At 41.2% G+C, this 19544-nt stretch overlaps 1 protein-coding gene across 1 annotated transcript; it reads right to left on the minus strand.

Annotated features, from left to right (window-relative positions):
* Positions 1-6993: 6993 nt before the first annotated feature.
* LOC146391914 (stonustoxin subunit alpha-like) lies at positions 6994-19290 on the minus strand. The gene is made up of 5 exons (XM_084917145.1): positions 18962-19290; positions 18293-18466; positions 11768-11941; positions 8003-8049; positions 6994-7854 (listed from the first exon to the last, which is right to left on the minus strand). Exons 2-5 carry the CDS (start codon positions 18367-18369, stop codon positions 7304-7306), a joined length of 849 nt encoding a protein of 282 aa, XP_084773271.1. The 5' UTR covers positions 18370-18466; positions 18962-19290; the 3' UTR covers positions 6994-7303.
* Positions 19291-19544: the final 254 nt, after the last annotated feature.

Consider the following 19544-nt stretch of genomic DNA (forward strand, 5'->3'; position numbering starts at 1 on the left):
ACCAACTTCAGGGATTAACTCAGTGATGTCAGTAAGACAGGAAAGGTTTTCAGATCAAGCTCACTGGGTGTGTTTTTCATCTTTATTCCTCTGAAGCAGCTGCATTATAACCAATCTGCTCCTTTGTGGCCATTTAAAACAGCCTTAAATAACTGTTGTTATATTTGTTGCAGTTTCTGCTCCTCTTGGACAGACGACTCTTGAAAAGACGTTTTTGAATTTCAACTTTTAACTGGATAAATATCGGATATATAAACGTCTGCAACAAACTGATTCCAGCTTCTACCTCATGATAGGAATGTTTTTGTGGCTCAAGATGACCTGATATCTTTCATGATGGATACATTTGACCAGTGTTGGTCAAGTTACTTGAAAAAAGTAATCAGTAACTAATTACTGATTACTTCCCCCAAAAAAGTAATCCAGTTACTTTACTGATTACTATATTTTCAAAAGTAATTAATTACTTAGTTACTTAGTTACTTTTTAAAAACACGATTTACAACCTGAATAGGTGATAAAGCGATAGATCTTTCAGCCCAATTCTACTTTTTCTACATAATCCATCATACAAAATGTAATCAAATGGAAAAGTCTCCTTTTTTAAAACTTGTTTTATCAGTTTTAATATTTTAACTTTATGCATCAAGCAAAAATTTAATTATAGGCAACATTCTCTGACTGGAAGAAATTAGTTTAATATTTAAACCTTTTTTCTTCACATTCCAGCACATAAAATATTTTTTTTTTGTGTGTGTTTACACTCAGTCTTTCAAATAGATGCAAGTAAAAGACAGCAGAAAATAAATAAAATCAAAGACTCGCGGTCCTGTTGCTCTATTTTCACCTGTAAAGCAGGAGTGGGGTAGGCGGAGGTTTACCCTGGTGCAGGTGTGCTGCAGCGGTCAGTGGAAGAATCCGCGAGTTTCTCTGTGAGTTTCCCATTACATCGTAGCTACTCGGTGCTTGCTTGGAAGTTTAGGGGTTTTTTTTCGCTGTAAAAAGAAGTTTTCTTCGAACGCACAGCGGACACTAATGTTTTTGTCACTTTTTATGGAATCAAACTCAAAGTAAGGTCAGTACTTCCACGCTTTAAACGCTGCACGCTCATACTCTCTCCCGCACTCGATATATTATCCATTGTTGATCTGCATACAGCTGTTGTCACGAACGTCGCACTCGCTTACGTCACTGTCATGAGACATTTTCGCAAAAAATCACGGTTTTAATAACGCAGTAACGCAGCGTTCCTACAGGAAAGTAACGGTAATATAATTACTGTTTTTGCAATAGTAATCCCTTACTTTACTCGTTACTTGAAAAAAGTAATCGGATTACAGTAACGCGTTACTGCCCATCTCTGCATTTGACACATGTTTCACATATTATAGACCAACAAGTTATTCATAGCAGTTTAAATACGGGGAGTCACTTTTGGGCCCAGCAGATAAAACAGAGCCAATATTTCCTTCTTTATTTAAGTGACGTGTGTCACAGATGTGACCTAGTAAAGTGTAGCTGAACATTAGTAACGTTATTAACACTCTCAGCTCGTCCTTGTTCCAGACCTGAAGATCCTCTTCTTTCATTCAGCAGCAGCTTCAGGTCTCTGATGGTCCAGGGCTTGTTGTTGGGAAACAGCCCTGCTGGGATGATGGTGTCCTCACAGAAACAGTCAGTGATGCTGTTGATCTCCATCACAGAGCACGTCCCAGTCTGCAGTCTCAGTCCTGCAGGGCCTCGCTGGCTTCCTGACTCCACCCAGTCAACAACAGGAAGTGTTTGAAGTGCAGGAACAAACTGAGGCTGTGGTCAAACAGGAGTTTTTATCTCCTCGCTCTGACTCTCACTGCAGCCCCGCTGCTGTGTCAACATGTGTTTGTGCTAAACAATGATGGAAAGTGTTATAAATGACTTGTTGGCCTCTGATCTGTCACAAACAGCTGAAACATGTCTCTCATGAGTCACATGAAGGTTTTTGACAGAAAGGACAAAAAGTAGCTGCAGTCAGTTTGTGTCATTTTTATATTTATTCATCTGGGAGAAAAATCTGAGGGACATTAAAATGTGTTTTTCAACAGAGACAAGAACATAAATATAACAGAACAGGTAAATGAACATATTTCAAGTAAACAGCTGGACTGATCAGGTCCAAACACAGAGTGATAAACTTGTCAAACAGCTGTCATATCTTTATATATAAGCTGTGCGCAGTGAAGGATTCCACTTCTTGTGTCTTGATTTTGACCCAGGTGTCGTCCACATATCTGTACCAGTGGCTGGGTACTCTTCCTTTGAAAGAGCCAAGAGCCTTCCTTTCCACTTCCTCCATGTAAAGGTTGGCTACAATAGGTGACACGGGGGAGCCCATGGCACAGCCATGTTTTTGTCTGTAAAAGCCTTCGTTGTATTTGAAATATGTAGTGGTGAGGCAGAGGTCTAACAGTGTGCAAATCTGATCGGGTGTGAAGTTGGTCCTGTCCTCCAAGGAGCTGTCTTCTTGTAGTCGTTTTCTGACAGTCTCCACGGCCTCCGTGGTGGGTATGCAAGTGAAGAGAGAGACTACATCAAAGGACACCATGGTTTCATCTGGGTCCAGGGTAAGTTTCTGGACCTTGTCAGTGAAGTCGGTGGAGTTCTTGATGTGGTGTGGGGTGTTCCCCACAAGGGGAGCAAGGATGGTAGCAAGGTGTTTAGCAATGTTATAAGTGGCTGAGTTTATGCTACTGACTATGGGTCTGAGTGGGACAGCTTCCTTGTGGATTTTAGGAAGTCCGTAGATGCAGGGTATGGCATCCCCTGGGTAAAGGCGGTGATATGTAAGGCGGTCAATAATTTTGTCCTTTTCAAAGTCTTGAAGGCTTACGACACCAACTCTCTGCCATCTATAATCCAGTTTTGAGATCCCTTCCCAGACGCCTTAACGCCCACTCACATCCTGGGCCATCTGACCTCAGGAATTCGCATGATAAGGTGGGGCCAGGTTTCACAATGAACACACCCGAAACTCTGGCTGATTGGGACCCACACCCAGTTTCACACCTTGGCTCAGGCGATTAGAGGATCATCAGGGGGTCCTTTTGTCCCTCTGTGGGGGGATACTCCCACTAGGTTTATATCTGGGACTCTCCACCATTTGACCTTAGAACTGAAGAAGCTTCTCGGATGAGAGGTGAAACGTCTTCAAGTAACTTAAAGAAGTCCAGACGCTTTTCTTTGCAAGCTCCTTTGACTACGATGACCTGGATGACTGAGAACCTTCACAGACATCTTTATATATAAGCTCTTTATAAATCCTGTTCACTGCAGTCTGTTTACTAATAATGTCAAACTGTTAGAAACACAGAAACATCAGAATCGTCTTTGTTCACATAAACCTGTCTGGGATCCTTTGTTGTTCTTTTGATGCAGAGTTACATTATAAATATAAAGAGTTATTTCAGAGTCTCATCAGTTTTCCTGCATGTCTTTATTTAACACATCAGCAGGGCTGAAGCTCTCATGTTAAACACACACTGATCTATGGACACGTTCATGTGTTTCTAACAGAACCAGGCTGTTATCAGCCTGCACTAACATTATGTCACACACACTGAATGTAACAGTGACAGTTTACATCATCACACAATCAGCTGTGATTGTTTCACTGTCATCAAACTAGTCAACAGGAAGTAGAATCAATAGAAACCAATCATTTACTGACAGCATGTCTGATGTAAATAAGTGCAGATTATGTATGAAGTATAACTGCACACAGTAACTGTATTACAATAAGGACTTAACAGCGCCCTCTGCTGGAGTGTTTCAGTACTGCGTTAACTAGAATACACCACCTCCTCCTCCTCCTCACACCACCTGCTACAGCTCTACTCTTCTATGCCTACAGTCATCCACAGCACTGATGTGATATATTGTATCTATGCAAAGATGAACAGACTGTGTGTTCACTGGTCTCTGTGCTGCTGACTGCTTTGCTGCAGCTCTGATGTCATCATCACTCCCTCCTCCACCCTCAGCAGTCCCAGCATGCTGCTGTGGTGCACCCCACCCTCACTCTACACCTGAGCCGTAGACCACACCCTCCACCTCAATATACACCACAGTTTTCTCTGCTGTGGAAATGAGATCAGGAGGAAATCATTATTATTATTATTTAATAAATGCTCACATTAATGTGGGCTTATTTGTTTCCATATTAGAAACATTAGTTGAGTGTTTTTAGTATAAAATGGTGAAAGTCCCTCTTTTGGCTCCTCCCCTCACCTGTGGATGGACGGTGCTGTTACCGTGGTGACAGCTTGGATGTGTTTCAGTCCTGCCTGGTTATCACTGCAGGAATCTTTACTTTCACATTTATTACAGGTAATAACTCTGATTTTTCTGTGTATTATGAACTAAATGTATCCTGATACACACAGAGATGGATGAGCAGAGGTCACATGATGGAAGAACAAACATGGAGTCTTTGATTGATTTAGATATTTATTGATGAATGCAAACAAACCTGACACTGAACCATCGTCGAGCTTTCACAGAACAAACCTGATCACATGACCTGCTGACCCAAACAGTGAAAAGCTCCATGGCAACAACAACAGACAGCCTCACATATGTTAACAGAGGCTGTTAGAAGCACAGAGTCTTTACAGTCTTTCTCCTGTTTGGACACAGATCTCTGCACATCTTCATCACAGTTACTCACAGACGTGCAGAGTGTGTGGATATCAAAGCTAAGTTTCCACCATGTTTGTAGTCTGTACTGGGACTCATGGAGCATCTCTCTATGAGCACTCAGTGCTTTAAACAGTGAGTCCCAGTTTAACCAGCAGCCTTCACACCACACATCACACAGACATGGAAACTTCAAACCCTCAGACTGAAGACACCATCAGAAATAAATAGATTGTGATGAAGATGAAGAACTGGAACAGTTTGCTGTGGTTTCTTCTGTTCCTGTCAGAAATAAGAGTCTGGCAGCACTTTGCTCTCCTTCCACATGTTTAAGGAGGAAGTGAAGAAGAGCGAGTGAGTTGTCTTCCTCTGTGGGCCCAACATCAGGCAGCAGCCACGTATTTTTAAAAACCCAGCACACTGCTTCAGAAACACTGAGTCCAGGTGACCAGAGTCATGTGATCAGTGAGGTCTTCACTCAGGACGTCACAGCTTCAGGACCTGATTCAGAGCTTTATAAGGACGTGGATCATTGGTGCTGATGTTGTGTGAGAGCTGGTGAACCATGGGGAACATAAATAACAACCAGGCCATCAGCAATTCTACCCCAGCTCTAAAACCTACATAATACACTATACATATAGTTATATAGGTTATAGTATGTTATATATAAACGTAGCTGAAGCAGTTTCATTTGTAGCTTCACGCTGCACTTCATATGTTTGTCCACCAGATGGCAGCACAGAGGCCTGTGTTGGAAAGCTTTGAGTAATGAAGCGTTTTTACTGTGTGTTGGATCAATAACTGAGATTCATCGTATCACACAGCTGTGCTGCTGCTGCTGGTGATGTCAGCACATCTGGAACAATACGAGGTATCTGCTACCAGACTGAGCAGGACGTGAGACCTGTGGACTGTTTAAAGCTGTCCCTCCACAGCTCACTCAGACCTGATCCACACCTCAGTGATATTCTCTGACTTACTCAGTAGAGACAGAAACCATTCAGATCTGGGACGATCAGCTGACTGATGATGTCACACAGACTGTGTTTTTCAGGAACAGTGATTCTGATGTGAGCCTGCTAGCTGCCAGCAGACCTGATGAAACCACATGTTCACATCTGTGAGGACAGACTGGACTCTGTGACTGCACCTTGGTTCTCCTCAGAGGTCTGTACAGGAGCATGTCCACCCCCACTGAAGATCTCAGTCACTGTGAAACATAGAAACCTGCTTGTGTGGCCTCTGCCTCACATGTAGATACAGCTACAGGTTTCTCTGTCAGTCAGACTGAAACAGTGTCCTGATGCTGCATCATTCAGCTCTGTGCCCCAGTCAGCATCACTGTGAGCTACCAGTGTCAGTGTTTCTGCCCTTTTCCTGTAACACTACACTCAGCACAGGCTCAGCTGGTATCCAGTGTTGGACTTTGGCTTCAGCTGCTGTGATAGATCCTCTAACATAGATCAGCTCTGCTACATGTTGTTAGATAAGTGCAGCTGCTGTCATGTCCTGATGTTTCTCTGGGTCAGCAGCTTCTCCATCAGAGGTTCACATGGAGCTGATCCAGTATCTCCAGTAACTGTGTTCTGTGCCTCACTGGTTCATCCTTCTGTCTGTGTGACGTCAGTCAGATGTTGAAGTTAAACTCTGTAATCTTCACTGTGTCACAGAGTTCAGTGAGTCCCGTTATTCACAGTATCAATCAGATCATCAGAGAACAGCTGATCAGCAATCAGTGGTGCCAACAGCGCCTCCTGTGGTGAGAGGATGCAATAATGCAATGTAGCATTTTTACACTGAACACTTGCAGTCATGGAAACTGTCTGTTGGATCTGTGTGACGTTGCTTTCTTGTGTTGCTTTCTTGGTCAGAGTTCCTCACAAATGTCCAGATTATTCTTCTAATGAGGCGTCGACCATGTTTTCAGTTCTTTGGAAGAAAACGTCGCCCTTTGCCATCCTTACTTTTCTTTGACTTCTTCAAATGCAGCTGAACTCCAGCTGGTATTTTCTTGGACTTTGCAGCTGTTTCTGGTCATCAGTTCATTCCTGCAAACCTCTGAAGCTGAACAACAATGATGCTGCATTGCTGGCTGATCCCAAAAGGTTGATTCTGTTCATCTGGACGTTTTCAGAAACGTTTGCTCACTGATCAGGTGACTTCTTCAGTCTCAGCTGACTGCAGCTTTACAACCTTACAAACAGCACATTTGCACAACGACTGAAACCAGCAGCAGCAGCACCTGATATATATGATACTAATATAATACAGATACATATATAATCCATACTAATGATGAAGGAACTGAGCTCACAGTCCATTGTTCATTCAGTGAACTACTCAGTTTATTTTGGGCCTCAGAAATGCTCACTCTGTTTGTACATCACTGTCAGCAATAGACTCATTCTGCTGTGTGGACAGGAACACATGTGACATCACTTCCTGTTTGTTTGTGACTGAAGAGGAAGAAGTTTACAAGGAATCATTTAGAAGAGTTTCAAACATCAACTGATTGAATCCATGAATCTGAAAACGTGTTTGTGAGTGAAAGAGACAGACATGTACAGACTGAACTATCTGTTCAACAGTCAGAGTGTTTCTCTAACAGGAGACACTCTTTACACTCCACTCAGCACAGGGACACTGAGGAACCAGGACAGACTGCAAACCCAGGATAAAGAGTTTGAGTGAATGTGGTGTTGAAGGTGTGGAGGTGGATCAGAGTGTCAGAGGAGACTCTGTAGAAGGACAGAGTGCCAGCAGGACAGTCCACATACACTGCTGCTCTGTTAGAGACAGAGGAGGAGGAGGAGGAGGAGGAGGAGGAGGAGGAGGAGATGGATGTTACTCTGTTATTGTGCCTGACATGACGAGGACCATCATAATCACAGTACAGACTCCAGGACTGATCATTCCATCCAAACACACAGTCATCACTGTCTCCTTTCCTTCTGATGCTTCTGTAACTCACTGATATACAAACGTCTCCTCTCCACTCGACCTCCCAGTAACAGCGACCAGTCAGACCATCTCTACACAGCAGCTGTTCACAAACATCAAATCTGTCTGGTTGATCAGGATATGACTGAACCTCCTTCACACGTGTCACCTTCCTGTTGTTGTCAGACAGTTTGAGGTTTGTGTTCACTGTGTTTGTGTCGATTGTGAGTTGACAGGAATCTGATGGAGAGAACAAACACAATCCAGCTGCAGTTATTGATCCATCATCTGTTCATTGATTGACACTTTGATGATGACTCCTGACATGATGAAGATGGTTGAATGTGTGCTGCTTTGTTTTCATGAATCCCATTAAAAACACACTTACACTTCCTCAGACCTGGTCTCAACCATCGGACTCCAGCAGGCTCCACCCTGAAAGGAGGAGGGGGTCAGAGCAGCACAGTCAGCATGCACACATGGACATTACATGGCTCTCACACACACTGTTACACACTGAGCTCAAAGCTCGGCTCCACTGTTTTATTCAAAGAAATCTACATTTATTTATCAGCACATTTAAAAACAGGTTGAGCCAAAGTGCTGCACAGAGTAGAGAGAAAATAGGAAACATACACAGTAATTACTATAAAGACTCGTCAGAACTGAAAGCTACAGAGTACAAATGTGTTTCCAACCGGCTTTTAAAAATGTCGAGTGTTGGTGACGACCTGATGTGAAGGGCGACTGTTCCAGAGTTTGGCTGCAGCCATCGATAAAGCTCACCTCTGTTTCTACGTCTAGTTCTGGTCAGAAGCTACTTATCTGCAGACCTGAGGGCTCCACTTGGATTCTTTTGTTAAAGAGAGATAAGATGGAGCCAATCCATTCAGAGATTTAAAGACAAACAACAAGATCTGGAAGTGGATTCTACCACGTACTGGTAACCAGTGGAAGAAGCTGGAAAAAGCTGGTGATGGGTTGTCTAGCACAGACCCACCGCTGGAACCAGACAATTCATGAGGGAGAGAACTGTGACAGCGCCGTTCCTTCACTTGACCTCAGTCGCTCTCGTCTGCTCCCTCGTAACACTGCTCTTTATTGAGGTTACATGAATATGCATAAGTTCATTAACATATGACGTCTTACACAGGTATGAACAAAGAGTACCAGTCTGTGCATAGTGTAGGTGTGTGTGTGTGTGTGTTCCAGATGTGACCCTGTGACCCCAAAGCTGGTGCTAAGAGTCCAGCGGTCCCCCTAACAAAAGGCTCTTATACTTAACCAGACACAGAGTAGGTGTCCTCCTACACCATAAATCAGTAAGAGAAGGTAAGACCTCTCTCATGACCTTAAGGTGTGTGTGCATGCCAGAGCACTCTGGAAGGCACACTGAGTCTTCACAGACTACTAAGGATCGAACCTCTATCATTATGCAATCGATTATAAAACTCATATATAAGTAAATATTTCTAAGCAAACCTTACAGCTGGTTTTAAAACCAGAATTTATTTGTTTCTCAAATGAGAAAGAGCTATCGAGAAACACTCCTAAATCTTTAGCAACCAGAGTTCTGAACTTTTCCAGTGGGCCAAGGTCAACATTATTCGATAATGCTAATTCTTTTCCCTTGCATTATAACAATGTGAGGAGTTAATGCTAAGTATACTGCCATTAGTGGCTAATTCTAATTAGGGGTGAATAATTATTACCAGCTAATGCTAATATCGTTTTCTCTTCCCTTTTAACAATGTGAACAGCTAGTGCTAGGTAGGCTGATGCTAGCAGCTAATGCTAATTTGACGTGAATTAGCATTATATTAGTGAGGAGTTAATGCTAAGTAGACTGCCATTAGTGGCTAATGCTAATTTTAGGTGAATAGGAATTGGCATCTAATGCTAATACCATATTTTCTTGCTTTATAACAATGTGACCAGCTAATGCTAAGTAGGTTACCATTATTAGCTAATACTAATTTGAGGTGAATTAGCATTATCCGTTAATGCCAACAATATTTTTTCTTACTTTTTAACAATATGAGTAGGTAATGTGAACACTTTTTTCATTCAATTTTAACTTTTCCCCTGCGATGTGAAGAGTTAATACTAAAGAAGACGCCATTATTGGCTAATTCTAATTTTAGATGAAAAAGCAGCTAATGCTCATATTGTTTTACTTTGCTTTGCAAGAATGTCAGCAGCTAATGATACGAAGTCTACCATTATTAACTATTGCTAATTTGATGTGAATTAGCATTATCCAATAATGTTAACCCTTTTCTCCTGCATTATAACGATGTCAGGAGTTAATGCGAAGTAGGCTGCCATTAGGGGCTAACTCTAATTAGATGAATAATTATTAGCAGCTAATGCTAATATTGTTTTCCCTTCCCTTTTAACAACGTGAGCAGCTAATGTGAATTAGCATTATATTAGTGAGCAGTTAATGCTAAGTAGGCTGCCGTTATTAACTAATGCTACTTTGACGTGAATTAGCATTATGTGCTAATGCTAATACTGTTTTCCCTTACTTTTTAACAATGTGAGCGGCTAACTCTAAGTACGCTGTTGTAAATAGCTAATGCTAATTTAATGTGAATTAGCATTATTCAATAATGCTAACACTGTTTTCTCTTACTTATTAAAAATGATAGTAGCTAATACTAATACTGTTTTCCGTTAGGTAACAACGATGTGGGGAGTTAATGCTAAGTAGGCTGCTTTTAGCGGTTTATTCTAATTAGGGGTGAATAATTATTACCAGCTAATGTTAATATGGTTTCCTCTTCCCTTTTAACAATGTGAGCAGCTAGTTCTAGGTAGGCTGATGCTAGCAGCTAATGCTAATTTGATGTGAATTAGCATTATATTAGTGAGGAGTTAATGCTAAGTAGACTGCCATTAGTGGCTAATGCTAATTTTAGGGGAATAGGAATTGGCATCTAATGCTAATACCATATTTTCTTGCTTTATAACAATGTGACCAGCTAATGCTAAGTAGGTTGCCGTTATTAGCCAATACTAATTTGAGGTGAATTACCATTTTCCGCTTATGCTAACAATGTTTTTTCTTACTTTTTAACAATATGAGTAGTTAACGTGAACACTATTTTTCATTCAATTTTAACTTTTACCCTGCGATGTGAAGAGTTAATGCTAAAGAAGACGCCATTAGTGGCTAATTCTAATTTTAGATGAAAAAGCATTAGCAGCTAATGCTTAAACTGTTTTCCTTTGCTTTGTAAGAATGACAGCAGCTAATGATATGAAGTCTACCATTATTAACTATTGCTAATTTGATGTGAATTAGCATTATCCGATAATGGTAACCCTTTCCCCCTGTATTATAACGATGTCAGGAGTTAATGCTAAGTAGGCTGCCATTAGGGGCTAACTCTAATTCGGTGAATAATTATTAGCAGCTAATGCTAATATTGTTTTCCCTTCCCTTTTAACAATGTGAGCAGCTAATGCTAATTTGATGTGAATTAGCATTATATTAGTGAGCAGTTATTGCTAAGTAGGCTGCCATTACTAACTAATGCTACTTTGACGTGACTCCTTTCACTTGCATTATAAAGATGTGAAGAGTTTATGCTAAGTAGGCTGCCATTAGCAGCTAATGCTAATACTGTTTTCCCTTGCTTTATACAATTTGAGCAGCTATTGCTAAGTAGGCCACTTTGCTCTGCTAAGGATTTGTGTGACCATGATGGAAACTCTGATAAGCTAATGCTGCTAAGCTAATGCTGTTTATGGGCCCTGTTAGAATCAATATTTCATTCTCATTCTGTTGTTTGAGAACAATAACAGAAAAATGTGCTCTTGAGAACAAATTTATTGTGAATTCAGCTGTGAATGTAGAGTTTGTCATTATTTAAGCTTCCATTTCCAAATGTTAGCTGACACTTTATTAGGTACACTGACATCTATCTCAGGTACACCTGTGACCTAGATGTTCCTGCAAACAGACTCCTTGGAGACCCCTACATAAATATCCATGTACTATCCAGCTAGACTAGTGTGTCTGTCCCTGAAAATATTCCTGCATGTGTGATTGTTCATGTTTCATCTGCAGGAAACAAACAGGAAGTGAGTGAAAGACACAGGAAATGTTTCCAGCTCTTCCTCCTCTATCAGACATTCTTCATACCTGAGAGTGTCCAGTCTCCAGCCTGGTTCCTTCAGTCCAGCCGACAGCAGCTTCATTCCTGAGTCACCTGGATGATTATAGCTCAGGTCCAGCTCTCTCAGGTGGGAGGGGTTGGAGCTCAGAGCTGAGGCCAGAGAAGTACAGCCTTCCTCTGTGATCAGACAGCCTGACAGACTGCAGACACACAAAACAACAATCTATCTGTCAACAACCGTTTTCTCTTTGTCACAATAACATCTATCCATTTACATCCATTCAATGTAACTTTATTTATAAGTGACAATACCCAACAGACAACAACAGTCATCTGAAGGTGTTTAACAGAGTAAGGTAACAGCCTCCAATATTAGAGAGAAAGCCCCAAACATCAGACAATCCACTGTGAGCAGCACTTGGTGATGGTGGGAAGAAGAACTCCCTTTGACACAAAGATCCTCCCAGTGAAAACAGGCTCCAGGAGGAGCATCTACTATGACTGGTTGCAGGATGAGGGGAAAGAGAAGAGATGAGCTCAGAGAGACAAGAACAAAACACAAACTAAGGAGACAGAAGACAAAAGTTAAGGACATGCAGTAGTGACATATAAAAGCATCAGGAGTGAAAAGAGGGGAGAAGAAAGCAGAGCATCATGGGAAGTCCACCAACAGCCTGATTCTATAGCAGCATAAGTAAGGGATGGTTCAGGGTCACCTGAACCAGCTCGAACTATAAGCTTTATCAAAAAGGAAAGTTTGAAGCTGATCTTCAAAGTAGAGAGGGTGTCTGTCTCCTGAACTCAAACTGGGAGCTGCTTCCACACCCAGTCCAACATAGCCAGGCTTTCTTTGCTGCTTTGACAAAACCTCAGATCCCAGTCAGAGATGATGAGCATCATCACAGTGATGATCATTCTCTGTTAACCCAGGCTTTCTGCTTCAGGATCTGTGCACGCTCACAGAACAAGGAGACCTTTAAACATCATTTCACTAAATGGATGGACTGAGCTCAGCCTACAGATGAACTAGTGCCAGAGATCATAAAGAACATCAAACAGTCAAATTCAACACTTTTAATGGAAATATGAGATTAATGCTGCAGACAATCATGAACCTGCTGAATTCATGAACATCAGGAATGCAGCGAGTGGTAAAATAAAGATTTGACCTCAGTGTGCTCAGTGTTACTGTCTATTCCTAACATATTCCTAACATGATAGCTGCACTTTAGAGCGCTAAAACTGGAACTGACACATATTTAACCCTTTAAAACCGGTCAGAGCGGGCATGCTCTTTTTTGCGCAACTACTTTTAAATCCTTGTAGAACTGCAACCACGTAAGCTAGCGCATATGAAACCGGAGGAGTTGTACTTACATCTTATGCCATCAGCTTTTCCTAGGTCACGGTTTTCTTCCACATATAACTTTGCAAAAACGGCATAAAAAGCACTTGCAGCAACAAAAACATAATATTCCAGAAACACGCTTTGCCGATCCGAGCAGCTGTTCATAACACTGTTCATAACACTTCCTACGTTAGAATAGACGTCAACTATTGCATGTCCGCCATGACCTGCCCGAAACCGGAAGTGACTTCATTTTCGCGGAAATGTAGTTTTTTGCCATCAGGGCCTTATGAGCCTATACTGGTGTTTTTAAAAGTTATGTTTGACTTTATGACTTTCTGTGTCGTTTCTGGGATGCTTAGAACTAAAATTGCACTGCTGGAAATAGTTTATTTTGATGCACATGCTGTTATATACATATGCTGCTTTTTTGCAAATTTGCATTATAATGTTTATTTTCGTTTTTCCTGCAGTATATAAAAATTGGTGTATTTCAAAAATAAAACTATGAAGACACTCAAAATAAATTTCCTGTGGTGGGAAACTATTTTGTTAACTTTTTTGTATTTACAGTTTTGAGGGATAAGCCTCTTAAATTTCTCTAACTAGAAATATATGTTAAAAAAAACAAAAACGATTTTCAAGTTTTTTGTAGTTTATTGCACTTTCTTGTAATTTATGTAATTTCTATGCACTTAATGCAGACATATTATTAAAATTTGGGTTATAATGGTTGTATTGATGTATATTGTAGAAATGTTTAGCTTATTTTAGAGTTTAGAAATGTGTTAACATAGAATGTAGAATTATTGCAGAGACACTGACACTGCCCTCAATGTAATAAAGGCCTGATTGTGTCATGAACTCAGGAGTAGAGTATAGGAGACCCTCCCTAGTTGAACTGTGAAAGTAAAACAGAGAGGAGTTAATGGCAAGTGGAAATTCCCCAGAGAATGTTTGGGTGGGGGTCTCAACATTTGTAACTGGATAACTGTGGTCTGGAAGGGAGATGGGTTTTATGACCTCTAGGGAGTCACCTACACCCACAGTGTTTTAACTGTCACGCACACTCACTCACGTGCACACACATACACACAGGTATGCGTACACAGTCACTCACGAGCACTCACATAGACACGCGGGAACGTGCACATGTAGGCATTCATGTGCTCGTGCACATAGACACAGACACAGAGTTTGCAGCACACCGTGGGGGGGAGGGGGGGGGGGGGTTTATGATGGGGACGCCTCTATAAAGCTGGCTGTAACTAACAAAGGGGTGAAGATTTTGCAGAGGGACACCGGCCTCGTCTTCCCTTCTAGAAGTGCATGCTTAAATGAAGATGAATAAAGATGAATAAAGGTTTTGTGTAATAACTACTGAGTTCCGGTGCCGTCTCTGGAAGTTTCGACGAATAAAAGAACCGGGGTGAAACTGATTTCGCAACAACATTAACTTGAAATGCTCCCAAAAATGGCACAACAGCATGTAAAAATATAATATAAGCTCTGGCGGACTTGGTTCTAAGGTAGGTCTTAAAGGGTTAATTACAGCGCAGAGTGCTGATTAGTTGTGACGATCATCACTTGAGTCTGAGATGGCCAAGCTTTTCATATATCAGACAGCGTCGGGCCGAGCAGTCGTATCCACGTTGTAACGATGAGGCGGTCACTTTCACACAGTCACAATGAGAAGAGAAGTGTGACAGCACATCAGAGCCTGTTTAGGCTTAAAGGGTTAAACTCTACTTACTGAACATGCCGATTTAGAAAAAGGGGAACCCCAGCTCAGAGTTCTTAGAATAAGAATAAGAACTCTGAGCAATTTGTACACACACACACACACACACACACACACACACAAACACACAGACACACAGAAAAGTATAAATAAAGCACGCAGACAGTGATGAGACGCAGGTCTTTTATCCATGACTGCCCTCGCGAATAAAGACAACTGCAGTGTTTGTGTTTTCTAACTCAGGTGTCTCAAGCTGAAGAACTACAGGGTGATTTTTAGAAATCCCCTGTCAGTATGTGTGTGTAAATACAGCATGAATATGTAGAGGACATGTTTGTCGATATAAGTAAATGAATGCTCTGCGTCATTTGAATCTTTGATTCTTGTTTCTGTTGCAGGTCTGTGACTGAACTTCTGGGAGGAGAAACGTTGGTTTCATGCTCTGTGATTCTGTGTTTTGTCATCTCTCTCAGGTGATGGAGAGCTCAGATGATGACCCCGCCTACGTGGTCAAATTCAAGTCTACATTCAGAACAGAGCTGGAGACACGCAAGAAAAATGCCAACATTGTATATGTGAAAACTGCTGCTGCACTGGAGCCAGATTCAAGGAGCTCAAGTGTTTACCCAGATCTTACTGAACTTACTGAAGGAACAGAGGGTTGTTGGAGGGGAACCTGTGGAAGCAACAACATCCGAGCCACCAGAGAAAAAGTTGGCCCTATTGGTGCTTCATCAGAGTGTGATTGTGAACAGGAGGAAGACTCAGCTGAGAACAGTGTGGTGGATACAGAGCAGAGCCAACCATCAGTACAGAGGCCTGTCCATTAGAGTGCTGCTCCAAACATGCAGCACATGTACTTGGCCACAGCTGCAACATCTGTACCTGTGAAAGCTTGTTCTCTGTTGCTGCTCATATTGTACAGAAGAAGAGAGTTTCTTTATCATCAGAAAATGTCAATGAGCTTGTGAGTCTTAGCAGCTGGCTCGGTGCAGAGGAGGAAGAAAATGTCAAGTCAGAGGAAGATAAATGCAGTTCATGTTGTCAACTCAACCTGGACTATTGAAAGAGTTTTTCTTTGTCTTGTTTCTGACTGAGATTCTCCAAAGGAAATCCAGCACAAACACACACTTCACACACTCAAAGTCCTGCACAGTAAATGAGCTGATGAGCGTTTGTGCTGCTCCCTGATAACAGAAAAATAGTTCTGCTGGTTCCTGTTCTGAAAACACACATTTATAAATGTTCACTTGCTGTTGATCAAAGGTATGTTGGTGGCTCTGGACGCTGAGGGGAACTTTGTAAAAAACTAGATCAAATGTTAACGTCCTGGCAGAGGCAAAGAACTTTGATTTGATATTTGATTAGATTCATGTTTCAGCTCAGATTGACAGAAATATTTGAACTGCTGCTGTGTTAAAGGGAACACTGCTGTTAGAAAGAACCTGATCTGTTTCTGCACACTGAATGTTGCACTTCTCATACTGCAGTACTATTAAAATAAGTACACAATACACTACTTTTGAACTCGTGATTGAATGTTGCTGTAACAAAGCCATTAATGGTGATTCAAAGTGTTCATGGTTTCCCAGCACAACAAATGATTGCACAAGTGTTACTGATCCACTTTCTAATGTGTGTGTAGCCCACACTGTGTGTCACTGTGTCACAGGTGAGTCTGTGTATCCAGGTTCTATGAGGAGAACAGGATATAGTGACTGAGTCCAGCAGCTTAAAGTCTGACTCCATCCTCCATTTAAATAACTCACACCAACAACTGAATAGCTTTGCCTTTGTGTAGCTGACACTTCATTTTAATGTCCTTCTATTCTGGTTCATCTGGTTTCAGTTTCTATAAGCACACAGGTTTCATAAGTGACTCTATGACCTCAGTAATCTTTGCTGGGCCTTAATGCTCTGAACAAAGCTGCACATCACAAGACTAAATAGAAATGAATCAGTCTTTCATTTCTCACTGCTGTTTGACTTCAGCTCTCAATGTCCCACCATAACCCATGGAAAGAATTACTGTCCATCCAGGCTCCTGAACATGAAGCTGATGAAGGTGGAGTATTGTGAGGGCTGATGGAGATGATGATGAGGAATCCAGGAGCAGTGGGTGGATGGCAGCATCAGCATGAAGGATCAGTGTGAGAATACATCATCATCCACAAAGAAAACCAGTCTGAGTGCCTGACGCTCTTGTTAGAAAGACGCAGTCCCAGCAGTTAGCTTGTCTGCTAGTTAGCTGAGAGCTAACTCACTTGTACATTGAATACCAAACTGTGTAAACCAGGGGTGTCAAACATATGGCCCGTGGGCCAAATCCAGCCCTTGAGATAATTTCATATGTCAAATATTGATGAATTTTCAGGCTTGCTGATAATCAATGTGAGCACGGCTGATGTTTTATTCTGATGAGCAAACCATGTGGCCAAACACTTTAAGAGACAGACTGGGATCATACCATTATGTGAAAGAGGACGGAAATGTCCCATAGACAGCAAGGGTAGTGGTAGAGACCACGTACACAGAGAAATGGGAGCTGTATTGAAATGCAAGCGTGTCAGGAAAGAGTGAAAAGGCAAAAAATAAATAAAAATAAGGCTTTTATGAAAACACTCAATAAAACTTGCTGCCTTTAAAAAGACTAAATGTACAGTTCAGTATTGAATACTACATAAAATAAACTATATATAAAGTGTGTCTGAATGGCAGAGATGCAGAAATATGTGCATGTAGCACAGAGCCATGGCTCAGTGTCTGAATGAGTCTCACAGACCTGAATGTGCTGTTGAAGCCATTTATAATTATAATGTAATTCTTTACTCGTTTGATCTGCTCCTTTCCACAAGCGACCAGACATAGAAGGTTTTGGACTTTTAACTATATTTTCTTAAGTTTTACAACTTTTCTTACTGTTAAAAAACCTCGTTATGTCCATTCATGCTATACAAAGTAATTAGACATGTGTGGTATCTACAGAAATGTCAGAATCTCAGCTAAAAGTTCACAAAACCATCTCAACAACCACCAAACAGCTAAAACAGCAGGTGAACAGATTACACAAAAAAGATGTAAAGACAAATCCCCCTGATCATCTGTTTTTTTTAAACATGAAGCGTAGTTTTGGACGTTCATTTACTGCTGGTTCAGTGAATTTTGGTTGGACAGTGATGAAACCTGCAGTCTCAGAATCTGTGAGAAGTCTGCTTTCAGCACGCAACAGCATTGTTGTGTTGTGTGCTGTGGATTCACCTCTGCAAACTCACCACTGTTTTACCATCATGTTTCTACTTAGACAATAACAAAGGAAGCAGTTCCCAGGAACTACTTCCTGTCTTGTTAAGATAAGAGTATGTTGCCCTTCAAAACACCTCCACTTCTCCTCTTATTAGAGGACTGCCTTATTATTAATCTGCTAATTCTGTCAGTTGATGAAAGAAAAATGCTTGATCTCACCTGAGAGTTTCCAGTGTACAGTGTGGACTCTTCAGTCCTTCAGACAGAAGCTTCACGCCTGAATCCTTCAGGTTCATGTTACTCAGGTCCAGCTGTCTCAGATTAGAGGTCTGAGAGCTGAGACCTGAGGACAGAGCTTCACAGCTTCTCTCTGACAGGTCACAGTGACTCAGTCTGAAAAATAACAGATAAACAATTACAAAAATAAAACACTTATGTTGAAGTGTAATGAGATACTATTATATTTAGCAATATTTAATCTTGTTTTTGTCAGGAAACTGAGCACTGATGCAGAGCAACATGTGGAGAGAATCAGAGGAGAAGAAGTGAAGAGAGAACAGCAGTAAAACAACACTGAATTGTTCAGTGTGCTTTTGATATCAACAAAATGTGTCAAATTTCTTTATTTTGCATTTCTTTTAGTAGAATTGATGATTATCACTTAGATAACAACCACAGGCCAGGTCTAAATTGCACTTTGGTAACAGTTACACCCAGAAATATTTCAGAAATGTGGACAATTTGTGCTCCAATGTATTCAGTATTGAACAAACTGAGTACCGATGACCACTTAATATTTTTGATATTTTATTTGAGTTGTTCCCACCTGATCTGTGTTAACTAGAATAAACATTTAAAAACTAAAGCTATGATCACATATGTACTTACAGAGCTTTGTTGGAGGCTTTGACCACTGGCAGCAGCCTCAGAAGAGCCTTTTTAAAGGCTCATGTTCTCACTTAGATCATCTATTTCTACTTACATTTCTTTCTGGGAAAAATGGGGATTACTTTGAAAACAGGAAGTATTATCCCCAAAAATCAGCCCTGGATTAGTAAATCACTCCAACATGTTCTCAGGCAGAAGAAGCTGTCTTGTTATGAGGGAGAGAAGAAAAAGATCGAGGCACAGAAACTTGTTGAAAGAGAGATAAAGCAGCTAAAATCAGGTCTAAAAGTAAAGCAGAGCATAAGTTGAATAAAGGACACTCAAGGCTGGCTTGGAAAGGAATGAAGTCCATGGTGGGGATGCAGAACAAGGAGCAAAGATGAATGTGACGCTGAATCAGCAGAAGACTTGGACTCATTTGATTCCAGCTTTGCTATCATTGATTTCAATGAAGAGCTTTGTGATTGTAGCAAAGGGCTGGTAGCTCTGAGAGTGACACTGATGAGGTGTCTGTGAAGGTTCGCAGTCATCTAAAGAGCTTAGAAAAAAAGGCATCTGGACTTCTTTAAGTTTCTTGAAGACG

Source organism: Perissodus microlepis, chromosome 3, assembly GCF_051167445.1.
Source record: "Perissodus microlepis isolate ML-2025 ecotype Zambia chromosome 3, ASM5116744v1, whole genome shotgun sequence".
In the NCBI taxonomy this organism is placed as follows: Eukaryota; Metazoa; Chordata; class Actinopteri; order Cichliformes; family Cichlidae; genus Perissodus; species Perissodus microlepis.